The sequence below is a fragment of the Geotrypetes seraphini genome, chromosome 17 (assembly GCF_902459505.1).
Source record: "Geotrypetes seraphini chromosome 17, aGeoSer1.1, whole genome shotgun sequence".
In the NCBI taxonomy this organism is placed as follows: domain Eukaryota; kingdom Metazoa; phylum Chordata; class Amphibia; order Gymnophiona; family Dermophiidae; genus Geotrypetes; species Geotrypetes seraphini.
In genome coordinates, this window is record NC_047100.1 from 797,938 (window position 1) to 813,278 (window position 15,341).

General features: G+C 44.3%; 1 protein-coding gene across 10 annotated transcripts in view; it reads left to right on the forward strand.

Annotated features, from left to right (window-relative positions):
* Positions 1 to 15,341, forward strand: part of ITPR1 (inositol 1,4,5-trisphosphate receptor type 1) — a 234,033-nt gene that overhangs the window by 137,802 nt on the left and 80,890 nt on the right. For 8 of the 10 annotated variants that reach the window (XM_033925743.1, XM_033925746.1, XM_033925749.1 and 5 more), the window contains one exon: positions 11,981 to 12,028. The exons of the other annotated variants lie outside the window; for them this stretch is intronic. In XM_033925743.1, the coding sequence (XP_033781634.1) occupies positions 11,981 to 12,028 (48 nt within the window). The remainder of the gene's footprint in view (positions 1 to 11,980; positions 12,029 to 15,341) is intronic. 10 annotated transcript variants of the gene reach the window in all.

The window sequence follows — 15,341 nt, forward strand, 5'->3', positions numbered from 1 at the left end:
TGCGATTTTGGTAACTTTGATGTCCTCTTTAGTGTATAGTGCTACCCCTCCTCCCAATTTGCCCTCTCTGTCTCTGAACATGTAATTGATTGTATATGAGTTGGCACCTCTGTTCTAGCTTCTCGGGTCCCGCTTCTGCTGTTTAAGCAAGTGGATACTGCTGGCTATTTCTTGGGCATGAGGGGTTTCACATTAGCTATCGAGGGGTAGGAGTGTCACAAATCCTAGTTCCTTTCCTCCTACGTGGCCCCCTGGGTCACCAATTCTGCCTGCTATGAGGAGCTTGGCCACTGTCGCGGTTATGCCGGCAGTGCACCAAAATTTAACTGCTTTTACCACATTCTCCAGCAATGAATTTCTGACTTTAATTACACGTATGAAAAAATATTTTCTCTTGTCTGGAAGATTACAAAATTGACACTTGTCCATATTCTTATCACATTTTTTGAAGAAGGGTTGTTGATATGACAGAGTTGCTTAATTTCATCACTCCAGCACCCATTTTGTTTTCCAAATTGTCTTTGGTTGGAAAAAAAAAAAAATCCTGCTGCCAACAAGTTTGTTCCCCCCCCCCATTGTTTCTCTGTTTTCTTTATTCCCCATTTCTCCTTGTTTTTTCTTTTAAAACAGCACGTAGCTAAGGATTCCTTTATACCAGGAGTGTCAAAGTCCCTCCTCGAGGGCCGGAATCCAGTCGGGTTTTCTGGATTTCCCCAATGAATATGCATTGAAAGCAGTGCATGCAAATAGATCTCATGCAGATTCATTGGGGAAATCCTGAAAACCCGACTGGATTCTGGCCCTCGAGGACCGACTTTGACACCTGTGCTTTATACGATGACTATTTACTTATTTGGCTTAAAGAACTTCTGTACCATCTAGCTACCATTTTAGGTGGTCTGAGCTAACAAGAAAATTAAATACATAAAACATTACAACATTGACCACCAGCTCCAATTACTCCTCAGCTTATCACCTCTTAACTTCATCCTATGCCCCCCTCATTCTGGAGTTTCCTTTCAAATGAAAGACTCTCCTCGTGTGCGTTTATGCCATGTAGGTATTTAAACATCTGTCATATCTTTCCTCCCACTATTCCTCCAAAGCACTGTATTTTTCGCTCCATGAGATGCACTTTTTTCCCCAAATAGAGGGTGGAAATAATAAGGGTGCGTCTTAAGGAGCGAATATCCCCCCGGTACCTTTTTTTTTTAAAGTCCGTTGGGTCCAGCGCTATATCGGCAGGAGCTTTCCTTGCTCCTGTCTGCTTCCTTTGTTGTACGGCTGTTCTCCTGTTAGGACAGAAGGCAGGCGTGGGGTTTTTGCGTTCCTGCCTGCCTCCCTCACAGGATGGCTGTTCTGTTCAGGCAGAGCGGCGCAGAAGGTAAATTAAGTTTCTTTTGACCTTGTTTTGGGGAATTTCTTTATTTTGCAAAATTTCAACCAAAATAACATTAAAATGTTGGGAACTAATTAACCGAATTTACCTCACTGTATAAGCCGGACAGCTGGAATGGATACCTGAAAACTTTTTTTCTGAGGGAGGAGATAAGAGGCTTTTCTCAAACAGGAAGAAACTTAGTGCATAAAAAAAATTTGTAAATCATTTACAAGGAAATTTAAAATAGTAATGAGTGCCTAAAGAGCAAAATCTCTTAACATCATGCTTGTGTAGCTCTTGCTGTATCTGAAAAAGCCACATTTTTACACTACAAAGCAATATCTGTTAAAAAATAAAAAAATCCTGCAAAACCAGGTGCGGCACAACCTTATCAAACATTGCACTTAAAGCCTCTGTTTGACGAGACCTGGACACGTTATAAAACTGAACATTCAAATGAGCCAAATTATCTGAGAGTTCCAATTAATCTAATGAGGCTTCAATAGCCAAAGTCCTTGCTCCTTGTTTCGAAAGAGCTCCATCATCCAGACCTGTAAGCTTTCCATACAAATCCTGTTCAAATATCGACTGGGCAGGGGCGCTCTCATGGGCCAGGTTTACCTTTCCCGATGAGTCTCCCAGAAACACAGCAGGAGGGAATTGTGAAACACATACTGGTCAATTGGATCTGCTTTCTGGGTGTGTGTCCCCTTTCTCTTCATCATAGCGATGTAGAAGGAGGGAAAAGCTGAAGAAAATTTAGAGTGCAGAGCACCTATAGAATGCATCTACTATTCTGCTCTGTATTACATGTAGGAAGCAGAAAGCTGAGGTACAGCTACACGATGGGAGGGATGTTATTGAATGAGAGTACCCAAGAAAAGGGACTTAGGGATAATGGTGGACAAGTCAATGAAGCCGGCGGCACAGTGCGCAGCGGCCGCTAAGAAAGCGAATAGAATGCTAGGTATAATCAAGAAGGGTATTCCAACCAGAATGAAATAAGTTATACTGCCATTGTATCAGGCGATGGTGCGTCCGCATCTGGAGTACTGCGTACAACATTGGTTGCCTTACCTTAAGAAGGATATGGCGATACTCGAGAGGGTGCAGAGGAAAGCGACATGTCTGATAAAAGGTATGGAAAACCTTTCATACGCTGAGAGATTAGAGAAACTTGGGCTCTTTTCCCTGGAAAAGAGGAGACTTAGAGGGGATATGATTGAGACCTACAAGATCATGCAGGGCATAGAGAGAGTAGAGAAAGACAGATTCTTCAAACCTTCGAAAAATAAAAGAACGAGAGGGCATTTGGAAAAGTTGAAAGTGGACAGCTTCAAAACAAATGCTAGGAAGTTTTTCTTCACCCAACGTGTGGTGGACACCTGGAACGTGCTTCCAGAGGGTGTGATAGGACAGAGTACGGTATTAGGGTTCAAGAAGGGATTGGACAATTTTCTGAAGGAAAAGGGGATAGAGGGTATAGATAGAGGAAAACTGCACAGATCTTGGACCTGTTGGGCCACCACATGAGCGGAGTCCTGGGCACGATGGACCTCAGGTCTGACCCAGCGGAGGCACTTCTTATGTTCTCCTCCCCACAGAAGTTTTTAAATGTCTCTATCATGTCTCTTCTTCTGCATTTTTCCCCCCCAAGTATATACATAACTGAGAGCTTTCTGGCCCCTTATGCTTTGACAGTCATCAAGGTCCTGTAAGGAAATGGGCCAGAGTACTTGAAGAGAAACATGATGCCAGATAAAAGCCAAATGGCCCATCCAGTCTGTCCATCTGCAACAGCCATTATCTCTTCCTTTTCTAAGAGATCCCATCTGCTTGTCCCAGGCTTTCTTGAATTGCAAAAGATCTGTGTCTATGCAATTGCAAGGTTGCTAAGGTCCCTAACCATAATCTTCGTTAAAGGACACTGGGCCTTCTCAGGAGTAGCCTCCAAATCCTGAAACATACTGTGGATGGCTGTGCCCAAGAAGAGACCACTAGTTGCCCACACAAGGACTAATATCAACTGCAGCAAGACTTGATTACAACACTTCCTCTTTTTATGACTGCATGTACAGTTTCTTTTCCTGAATTTAGTCATGCTTCCCAAAGTCCGGTTACCCTTTGTTTACTGTCTATTGAGCTGGGTTTTTTTTTGTTATCATGTTTATTGAGGTCAACCAGAGTAACAAAGGGCATACAAAAGATATGTACAAGAAAAATAGAGCCAAGCCAAACTCGGCGATGAACAATGCAATACAATACAAGCAACCACACCATCAAAGAGCACAAGAATGGGGAGAAGACTATAATATAGGCAACGAAAAGGTAAAAGAACCACAGACGAGCCAAAATGACCCGTAAACAAACAAACAAACAAAAAAGGGAACGTACTATCCCCTATCCCGCCTCTAGAAGGCATCCAAAAATAACTGGTATACTACTACTAAATATACCAGGCTACAGAGCAGAACAAACTGTACAGGGTAGGGAAAAACTGGGGGAACACAAAGCTGCAGGTAACTCTCATCTGCGCTCTCGGAACATCCCAACCACAAGAACAGCCCATGTCCCCTGTTGGACCCCATAAAAAAAATTTTTTTTAAATGTAAAACATAATGCCTATCCCTGAAAAACCCCGACTCAAAAGACAACACTCACACCAGTCATCACAAACCAAACATATCAACAGTCATACACCTCACTTCCCCCCATACAAACACCCCCTACCTCTCCTCCCCATGGCGAGAGGCTAGGGGCAACCTCAGGAACACTCTCCATAAAGCCAGGTATGCCTGCATCTCAGGACTAGTAGACCGGTGATAATAGCAAAGTTCAAACTGTGCCAGCTCAGTCATCTGACTGAGCCAGCAGACCAGTGGAATAGCTCCCTCCTGAGTCCAATATTGTAGAATGGCCTGCTTAACCGTAAGCAGTGTCAAATAGATAAAACGGCGTTGAGGTACCGTGAGGCCTTGTGCCTCCAGCAAAGACTGATCACTGAGAAGCAGGATTTTATAGTACCACTCCAGATCACGCTGCAGAACCAATTGAAGCTGCGCAAAGGAGGAATTCTAGATGGTGAGTTCAGGACACTCCAAAAAAGAATGCAGATATGTCCCAGGCACCTGCTGACATTTAGAACACAGAGGGTCTTCCCATAAACCTATACGAGCACCTCGCGCTTTAGTAATGTAAGCTCTATGAAGGATCTTGAATTGGGTCTCCTGCCAAGATGCGGATTTCACGAAAGCCTGTAAAATGTGAAAGAGCTCCAAAAAGGTGCCAGATGTATACGACGCAGCAAGCTCCCTGTTCCACAAATCCAGAAGAGAAATTAAAGACCCCGAGGAGGCAGATGACCTGACTACTCGATACCACACAGATAGGGAACTTTGAGAAGCCGGCACACTAAGAAGAGACTCATCCACACTGCCCCGCCGTGCCATACTGCAACTGGATACTCTAAAAATAATGCCGAGCTTGTAGGTATGCAAAAAACTGATGGTGAGGGATATCCCACAAATCCTGAAGTTGAGTAAAAGTGGAAAAAGCCCCCGAATCCCTGTCAATCAAGTGAATAAGGTGGGACGTCCCTCTGGAAGCCCAACTCACAAATGGGGAACGACCAAGGCCGGCAAGAAACTGGGGTTACCCTGCAGTTGTAAAAATGGAGAAGCATGGGGAGACCAGTCTTGCACCACATGCCACCAACACCAAGCCAGACGAAACGGACGCAGGAACCGCAATTTAGAAGCCAGGACACCACTCCGTGAACAAGGCAAATGCAAGAGATTCGAAAATGTAAAAGGTGCGCACCAGCCACCCTGAGGGGAGAACCTAGCGATTCCCGTCACCCCTTCATGAATAAAACGCATGAAGGCCGCCACGTTATAAGCACGAATATCAAGGAGCCCCAGATCCCCCTTCCTCTTAGAAAAGGTCAGCTTCGCATACGCGATGCGCGCCGACCGATGGTGTCAAAGAAAAGTAGTAAAAAGTGAACGCAATCTGCGGATGTCCTGCTGGAGCACCCAAAAGGGCACTGTTTGTAAAAGATATATTTTAGGCAGAAGTATCATCTTAACCAATGTCGCCCTCCCCAGCAGGGACAACGGGAGATCTCGCCAGGCGGCGCAAAGAGCTCCAATTTTATCTATAGCAGCCACCACGTTACAGTGATACATAACTTGAGAATCCATATGGAGATAGATGCCAAGATAACACATTGGTTTACGTACTGGAGGGATTGGCAAGGTGTCATGCCAGGGCTCCCATCCCAGCCCCGACAAAGGTAATAATTCAGATTTCGCGCAATTCACTTTGAGACCAGAAATAGAACCAAACTCGGTCACCAACCACAACGCCACTGGCAATTGACTGGGAGCCTGATCCAAGAATAGCAAGATATCATCTGCAAATAAGGAAATACGGCACTCCGTGTGCCCTATGCGGATGCCACAAAGCTCAGGGCTAGATCAAATTTTAATGGCTAAAGGTTCAATAGCCAGGACAAATAGCAGGGGCAAAAGAACATAGGCACAGCTGGAATGGATCCGATAAACCACCATTGATGATAAGACGTGCCCGCGGCGCGGTATACAATCCCCAAATCCACTGGAGGAAAGGCCCCATGACTCCATACTCCTGCAAGACCCAAAAAAGATACTGCCAAGAGATACTGTCAAAGGCCTTTTCCATATCAAGGCCAGCTATCGCAGAGGTGCCACCTCCTCCCCTATGCTCATGTAGCGCCGTGAATGCTTTAAGAAGGTTCATAGAAGCATAACGCTGAGGGACAAACCCCACCTGATCATCCCCTATGAGCTCAGGCAAAAATACATTCAGCCGAGCTGCCAAAATAGCTGCCAAAAGCTTGACATCTTGATTCAGCAACGAAATCGGGCGATAGGAGCCAACCTGAGCAGGATCCTTCCCCGGTTTTGGGAGCAAGGTAATAGGAGCTAAATTACAGCGAGGACCCGAAGCAGCGGTGGCTAAGAAATTGAAATAGTTCCCCAAAGGTTGAGCAAGCAGATCAGGCAATAGTTTATAGTACTCCGGGCCAAAACTATCGGGGCCCGGTGCCTTGGCGAGCTTCAGCTTCTTAATCCCCAATCGGACTTCCTCCAAAGATATGGGAGCATTCAACTGGTCCTCTTGTTCTCCAGAAAGCCACGGAACAGAGAGATTCTGAAAAAATGTATCCCGGTCCTCATCGGTAAATTCCCTCTTTGCATAAAGAGCGCTATAGAACTCTACAAATTGCTCCCGTATCTGGGCCTCCTGAGTAATACATTCTCCCTTAAAATTCTTTACCATTCTAATAAGCAGTTTTTTCCGATACGGCCTAACCAAAGTCGCAAGAAGTTTACCCGCTTTACCTCCCCACTGGTAAAGACGAAACCTCTGATAATAAATGTCTTGACGCGCGTGTTGGTCCAGTATCTCATTGATCTGGAGATAGATAGATTTGAGTAACTGGCCGTCCGCCCCATCCAATCTTTCCCGATGACATCTACGCAGTGCTTCCAGCTGAGCTGAGAGAGCGAGAAGTCGTTCCCCCTGCTTTTTCCGCTTAGTGCTACAAATTGGATAATATAACCCCTCAATACCGCCTTAGAGGCATCCCAGAACATCGCCAGATCTACCTCCGCAGTGTTATTACATTCCACATACTCCAACCACTTAGCCTGTAGGAATACATGGAAATCTTTCAGAGTAGAAAGCCGTGGGAAACCGCCACGTCCTATCCCCCGGCTGATCAGTGATCCGCAAGGTAAGGACCACTGCCGAATGATCCGACAGGGTGGTGTCAGCAATAGAAACCTGATCTACGCGGGAAAAGAGAGTTTGTGACACCAAGACATAATCCAGGCGAGAGTACAGGGCATGAGGAGATGATCAAAAAAGGAAGGGCACCCCCCAGCGAGCGAAGTCTCTAGGGCACAGCTTGGCAGGAGAGCAATCCAGAGTAGGGTCGGCGGTGACATTAAAGTCCCCCCCAACAATTAATTGATAGGAAGGATATTGAGCCAAAACACTCAATAAGCCAGAATAGAATTTATGGTTATAGATGTTTGGAGCATAAAGATTACAAAATAAAAGCTGAAATCCCCAAAGCTCCCCTAGGACAAGCACATAGTGGCCCTCTTTATCATGAATGATCTTATGTATGTGTAGCAGTAAGTGTTTATGAGCTAGAATCGCCACCCCCTGTTGTCTACTGTTATAGGCTGAGAATTTTACATCACCTACCCACTCTCTACGCAGCTTCTCATGCTCAGCAGCAGATAAGTGGGTCTCTTGAAGAAATGCGACATCAACATGGTGTTGCCGGAGCCACATAAAGAATTTTCTTATGCTTTACGGGTGAATGTATACCATCAACATTAAGGGTAGCAATAGACAAATTAACCATAGCTATTAAGCAAAAAGAGCCATCACTGCACCCAAAGGGTGAAAAATAGCAAAAAATCAGAGGAGCAGACCCCCCAGCTAGGTCCAGCTCCTAAGAAGAGCAATGAAAAAATGGAACTGGCTCCTGTGTGCCTCCCAGTCTCCCTTCTGCTAAAATCCCCCAACCCTCTAACCCACTGTCCATGAACCATCCAACTACACATACACACATCCACTCTCTCCTCCCCCCCCACCCCTTCCCAGAAGTCCATCCTGAGACAATCATATCCCAAAAATACGAAATAACCACCCACACTCCCCCGGTCAGCACCTCTCCCAAACCCAATAAAATGGAGTAAAGAAGAAACAAAAAGAAAAAAGCTTACCCTGACCCAGTAACAATGCCCCGAAAATGTGAAAGGCAACCCGTATAACACCCCTCAAACTATCAGAAGGAAAACAACCCGCTCTCCCCCCCTACCAATAAAGAAAAATAGCACTACCGCTCCCGTCTCCCCCAGACTACCACCTATACCACACAGCCAGTGATCACCCCAAGAACCAAAGCCCATACTCCCTCCCTATCCAGCCCCCTATATCTCCAAAATCCAGGGGCCAACCCCTCCCTCAGAACCCAAAAGATCCTGTCGCATCAACCCCCCTGTCCCACAGTCAAAAGGAATCCTGGACAAAGGGAACAAAAACAGGACAGCTGAAAAAGAAAACATAAGCCCTAGAGCAAACATGTACAGCCAGGACAGAGAAAGGGCTGAGGTTGCATAACCAGCAAACGTGTGGAGTCACAGAAGCCCACACTACCCCCCCCCCCCCTCCCGAGAAAGAATAGGGAGCAAGAAAGGGTAAAGAACGGAAAGGTTGTATAGAAGGAAAGTAAGAGTAAAAATAAAATGAGCAGAACCAAAGAACAAGCAGACCCCCACCTCGCTCTCAGGCATGTGCCCCCACAAAACAGGCCAGACACAACCCAGCACTTCGATTCAGATAACAGAGAACACTAATAATGGCGAGCGGGGGTGAAAAAGAAAAGAAAAGGCAACAGGCAGAAACTAAAGTAGGCCCCAACCCAACGGAAAGGAAAGAACAAGAAATACAAGTGTATGAGAAACAGCAAAAGCAAGGACATAAAAAACAGGTGAAAGAATAAAAAGGCAAGGGAAGCATAATATTTATAAGTCCGCAGGAAGTATTAGGCAGGTCTTAGTGTACTCAAGCAGGGAACAGAATCAGAAGTAGCCATGCGGGGCGGAATATCAGCCCGGTAAGCCCTCCAAGAAATTGCGGATTTCCGCCGGCGTGGTAAAATAGAGGGCCCTGTTCTCATGTTGAACGTGGAGTTTTACCGGATACTGCAAGACGAAGCGCATTTGTCGATGCAGCTGGATGCAATACGGTGCCATCGCTCTGCGCTGCTCGGATACCTGGGGAGAGTAATCTTGAAAGATTAGGATCCGCTGGCCCTCGTACATAAGGCTCCCTTTCGCCTTATAACATGCCATAAGCTGGTGTTTATCAGCAAAATTAAGGACGCAGGCGATAACCGGCCTCAGTCGACGGTCTCCATTTTAACGTATTCCCAAGTGATGGACCCGCTCAATCAACAAGGGGGCATCTCCCAATGCCATACCTAGTTCTTTGGGCAGCCACGTGGAGACCAGAGCCCGCAAGTCCGCCTCCGTGATCGATTCGGGTAAACTAATGAGCCGGACATTGTTCAGACGGCTCCGATTCTCCAAATCTTCGGCGTGGTCCTCCAGCCTTCTCCTCCAAGGCTCTGGCTCCCGCTTCCATCGCTCCCGTGCGATCCTCTTGTGCAGAGACCCTATCCTCCACGTGCTGTAAGCTCGCAGCTTGCCGCTCCACCATTCCTTGATGCCATCTACAGTGGATTGCAGGCGGGTCAGTTTGTCTTTAGCAAGGAGGTAAGATATGTTTTTAGCTCCTTGATCGCATCCACCGGCAGGGTGATGGTCAGGGCCCATGCAAGATGTGTTGATTCCACCATCTTAGAGGGTTAGAAGGGCCTCTCAGAAACCTTGCAGGCTTCAGGGCTCTGGTCGGCATACTGCAGTAATTGCACCAGAAATGGAATTGGGAGGCAGCCCACAGAAAACCCAGCAATATGCCAAGGCGGGGGACCCACAAAACAAGAAAGAAAGTGAGAAAAAGCCGTTTAATAAGCACTGGGGTCAGGAGAGGTGCTGAAACATGTCTTCCTAGTCTGAGTGCATCACGTGACCCCCCTATTGAGCTGTTTTAGTGTGCTCCATGACATTGGATGAACCATACTATGCTATAGTGGGTACTGTTTGTTGAATGTGTGTTGTTTGAATTTAATCATTGTTTGTGTCGGTTATTTTGGGGTGAATTTCTTCAAAAAGGTAGTAAATAAATCCAAATAAATAAAGCCAGTTGGTGGAGGACCTGCAAATGTGTGTTTCACGTAGCAAAGTCTTCACCTTCCATATTTTATATATTGCCTTTCAGTAAGTATATCGGTGGTTTACACCTATCATAATGTTCAGGCAATCCTTAAGCATCGGGAGAAAATAGACATTGAATGTAAATCAGATTGGAAATAAAAGGAGGCCATAGGAGAAGGAGGGATCAAGAGATGGGGGGAAGGATTTCAAACAGTTTTCAGTTAGCCTGTCTTCATGACAAACTTAGAGAGCGCCTTCTGATACTTTTTCCCAGCCTGGGCTCCAGGTGACTTCACCCTTTGAAGACTAATATCCTGTTGCAAGTAAGCAACTCCACTTTACCTACAGGAATATCTTTGAAAATTCCTGGTTCAAAGTTTGATCTTGGTACTGTTTTCAGTTTGAGTTGCAGAATGCTTGGTCACGGAGGCTCACTAATTCATATGAACTCAACCAAATCAATAAATTTGTAGCTGTCCTTAATAGGCATTTCTTTTACACCAGAGGTACTGGGATGTGTTGTTATAAGGTGACTCAGAACCTATGCTCTACCCTCTCAGTGGTAATACTTTAGGTGTTGATGGATGATTCTACTTGTCATTCAGTATTGTATAGTGCTATAAAAGGGATAACTTATTAGTCTAACTTTTTGCTTCTTTTCAACAAGCCGCCACCTACACCGCCTCCAGAAATGGAAAACTCCGTTGAGGTGTGTTAAACACCCATATTTGCCCCCACACACAAATATGGGTGTATGAGATCCTGTTGAATGTTGTGATTTTGTCTGACATCAATTTTGGCCATGCATCATCAATGTTGAATCACTCTGGCTTTGTTCTTTCATATAATATTTGGGATTCTCATATGCCTTTTGCCTACAAGCCTTGCAGTCATTCTTGTGATCCTGGAATTTGGAGGGAAATCCTTTGTTCTATGAAATTCTTCCTCTGTTTAGGCCGAGAGGCTTTCCTCGGCCAATACTAATTTTGATGGTACTTCTGGATATGCAGTGCTGTATTGTGTTACAGTTATGTTCCTGCCCTGAGGAGCTTTCAGTCTAGCTCAGTACCTGAGGCAGTGGGAGAAATAACTTGCCCAGGGTGGTGGAAAAGGAATTTGGCTTTGCCTTTTCTGATTCTTAGCCCACTGCATTTAACCATACAAAGAGTGGAAACCGGGAACCCTAACTGTTAGACTAGTGTGGCTTCATGGCTGAAAGGAACATAAGCTAGGTGTTTCCTGAAATTGCTGAACAAAAATGTCTTCCTTCCTTTTGCTTTGCTTTGTATTAGAGAATGACACAGGGACAAATTTATCCCCGTCCCCGCAGGAACTCAATTTCCTCATCCTGTCCCCGTGAGTTTTGTTGCAGTCCCTGTCCCAGCCCCAAGCCACTTTAAAATCATAAGTGTCCGAGGTTTGTGCGGTTAAGGCAGAGCTTACCGGAATGAGACAGGGACTGCGACAAAACTAATGGAGACGGGGATAAATTTGTCCCCGTGTCACTCCCTACTTTGTGCTTCTCTCTTCAGCACCATTTCTCTGTTTACTTGTGCATGGTGTGGTTTTATTAAGAACTCCCAGTATTCACCAGTACCTTCATCTTAACTCCCCCTCAATCTGTGTCGTAAGGATGTCATCATGTCCTTCATGTAGTTTCAGAAATCAGAATGGTCAAGGCAAAGTGAATAGGACATTATTAATTTGTGGCATGGGGTGGGATAACTCTTTTTAAAAGGAATTTCTACATGCTTGACAGGACCTTGATCAAACTCCCTCCTTGAAGCAAGTGGAAGATGAGAGAAGGGTATGTAGTGCCATCTTAGAACCTAACGGATGTAGCGGTATATAAGAAATAAATTACATTACATTACATTACATCTTTCTGAAGTCCATTGACCAACCTTTCCCCTTCTTCGCTCATCTCCCTTTATTCCCTGTCACCCTCTTAGCATTTCCACTACACCAGCAAGAGCCAATGTTGCATCAGTGATGGGTGGTGGTAAATCTACTGAAATGCCTTCTCTAGATCTTAAGAACCAGGTCTCTCCTTCTCATTATACCAGCTATGGATTGATCACGAGTCCTGCACTGACATTCTTTAGCTCCAGTGTAGAAGGTGGTCTGGTGATTAAGGTGGACAGGAAGAATTCCCTCTGGAAAGAAATCTTCTGCATCTCACAGTATTTATAACCTCTCACTGCGGGAAATGGTGATTAGGAACATGGGGGGGCCCTTGGATGTCAGAAAATGGAATGGTTTTATTGGATCAAATACAGTGTAAACTTTTCTAGTTAGCTCTTTTTCTAGGGTTGCAGCTTCATTTTCTAATGAGATGAAAATGTTATGAATAATTGCATTTCAACTTGTTACAGAAGGAAAGCAAACCCCTCTGCTTTTCAGTTGTGTGGTTTTGCTTTTTTGATGTTTTTTGTCCCTCCTTTCCTTCCCCTCCCTTATTGTAGTTTAATTTTCTTTCTTTCTTTTTTTTTTCTTATTCAGGAAATAATATTAACTCAAAAACACGGCCATATTTAGATGAAAAGAGGCCCCAGGCTATTCCACTTATGAGGCCCTTTCACCTCCCATTTTTAAGTTTGTAAATTACATGAGAGATAATAAAATACATCACCCGGGGCTGAGACCGATTCCCCTCCGGAGCCAGGAAAGGGGTGGGGTGGGGGGGGGGAAAGAGGAGCAGAGGGATCCGATCCGGAGCTGGAGCACATGTGCAATTCGGATTCCCCACCCCCGGCTGAATTTTGATGAGGCGCTGGCGCAGGCGCCATGAGGCGTGACACAGAAGCACACCTCACGCCACCAGGACTCACGATATTTCAACAGCGCATGCGCGCTCTAGGATTTTATTATTTATGATATAATCATGAAAATATAAAATAAAGCATGTAATATACATTTTAAAATATGCAAATTAAAACATATGTTAAGAACTTACTTAGAATTCCGCGAAATGAAGATATTGTCACACAAAAATTTTTCAATAGTCTATACACACTTCACTAAAGTATTGAACCTACTGAACTCAAAAGGCGAGACTCAAATGATCGTGTACGCAATCCTAAAATAAGAATCTTTTCTAATAACATTAGCACGTATTTCATATTATCGAAGAAACACGAATATAACCGAACGTCGGGATATCAATAGGTCTGTTCGTTTGTCTGTTCCAATCTGCACTTTATTGATGCAAGAACAAATCAGAGCTGAGTAGCATAAGGCACGTCAATATTTGCCATAGCAATCAGTGAACGTATGAACTATACTTTGGTGCAATCTGGAATATACAAACGAACAGACCCAATGAGCCAAACGCGTTGATCTTAACCAATACATTTTTATGTTTGTTTATTAGTCATATGCGTAGAATTTCTCCTTATTTTCGGTTCAGTGTTTTAGTGTGTTCACTGTTTTTAGAATAGTGTAATTTTAATTTTGCTAACAATTTGAATGTAGGCCCCTCTTGATCTTGAGGCCCTAGACTGAAGCCTAGTTAGCCTATAGGAAAATCCAGCCCTGCTCAAATGTATCCGTTTAGGGTTATTTCTGTATTCAGAATACTTTTCTATATTAATAATAAAAAAAATTTCTACATATAAGCTGTTGCTAGTCAGCATGAAGCTGATCTCATCTTCTACAATGCTGTGGCTAAAATGAAATTTCCTTGTAGAAAAAATTTCACCGATCTGTTAATGGTCTATGGAATTCTGTCTTCAAACTCTCCATCATTTGTAACTGTGTATACAGAGCTTCCAGAGTGGTGGGGATGTCGAGGATAGTGGTGGTATACCAAGAAGAATAGATCAATGGATAAAGTGGATTTGGTGACCTTGATTTGCCATTAAGCATTTACATGTACATGTTTGTGAAGGTTGTAACTCTGGTTGGGGTGGAGGGAGCTACTTTGTCTAAACTCATGGGTTAAGGAGTATGGCCTCATAGATGGTCATACATGTATACATGAATCATTTGTGGTAAAACTGTACATTGTATCATTTTTATAGTGCTGATAGGATCTCTGTCTTACTAGAGAATGACATGAGGACAAATTTGGCCCCATCCCGATCTATCTCTATCTCCGTTTTGTCCCTGTGAGTTCTGTCACTGTCACTTAAGTGTTCAAGGCTTGTGTAGATGAGGGTGGGAACAGGACGGGGATGGAGATAGATTCTGTGGGGACGGGGGACAAATCTATGTCTTCTTAAGAACTGCCACCACAGTTTAGGATACTTTCAGGCTGATAGTACCAGTTCTGTCCTGAGGAACCTTTGAAGGTTTTGTTCATAGCATCTCATTTTGAAATCCTAATGTGCTAATTCATTCTCTTTCCTGTTCAGAGTATGCAAAATGAGTTATTGCAATACTAATATCTGGCTATACATTTGGGTCTCCTTCGGCGTTGGCCATGCTGGGACTGACTAAATTTTGGTGAAGTAAATCCCAGTCCTACTCACTTAGTGGGGCAAAAAAGGCTGTATTTTCTGGGAATCTAAGCCCATAGTGCAATAATTTGAAGTCCACTGTTTGATAACCTGGGATAATCCAGTGGCTACCTTTCACATGCATAAGCTAACATTTGATCTTTTAAACAAGAGGCTTAATCTTGTGTGGTAAGATGTTAACCCCCTCTATTACCCCCAATATTGTATAGGTTCTTGGTTTCAAGTGAAGGCCAAGATTGGACCAACTCAAACCTGGGGGGGTTCCACCTTGGAAACAATCTGGGCTGTATATATAAGTTATGGAGGAGTTTTTCAGTAGTAACTAAAGGTGTATTATGTTTAGATTCAGAAGGCTTACAGTGTTGTGTGCGCATCACTTAATATAGTGCTTATTGAAGGGATGTACAAGGTTTACATGCCAATAGGAATATAAGAGAAGACAGACTAACCCAAGTCATTAGGACAGCTCCACAACCAGTGTCCTGAAGGCTCTTTGGGATACTACTACTACTATTAATTATTTCTATAGTGCTACCAGACGCACGCAGCGCTGCACAGAGTCACAAAAAATAAGAAACAGTCCCTGCTCGAAAGAGCTTACAATCTAAACAGCCAAGACAGACAAACAGGATGTCATAAATAAAGTTAAGGAGAACGGTT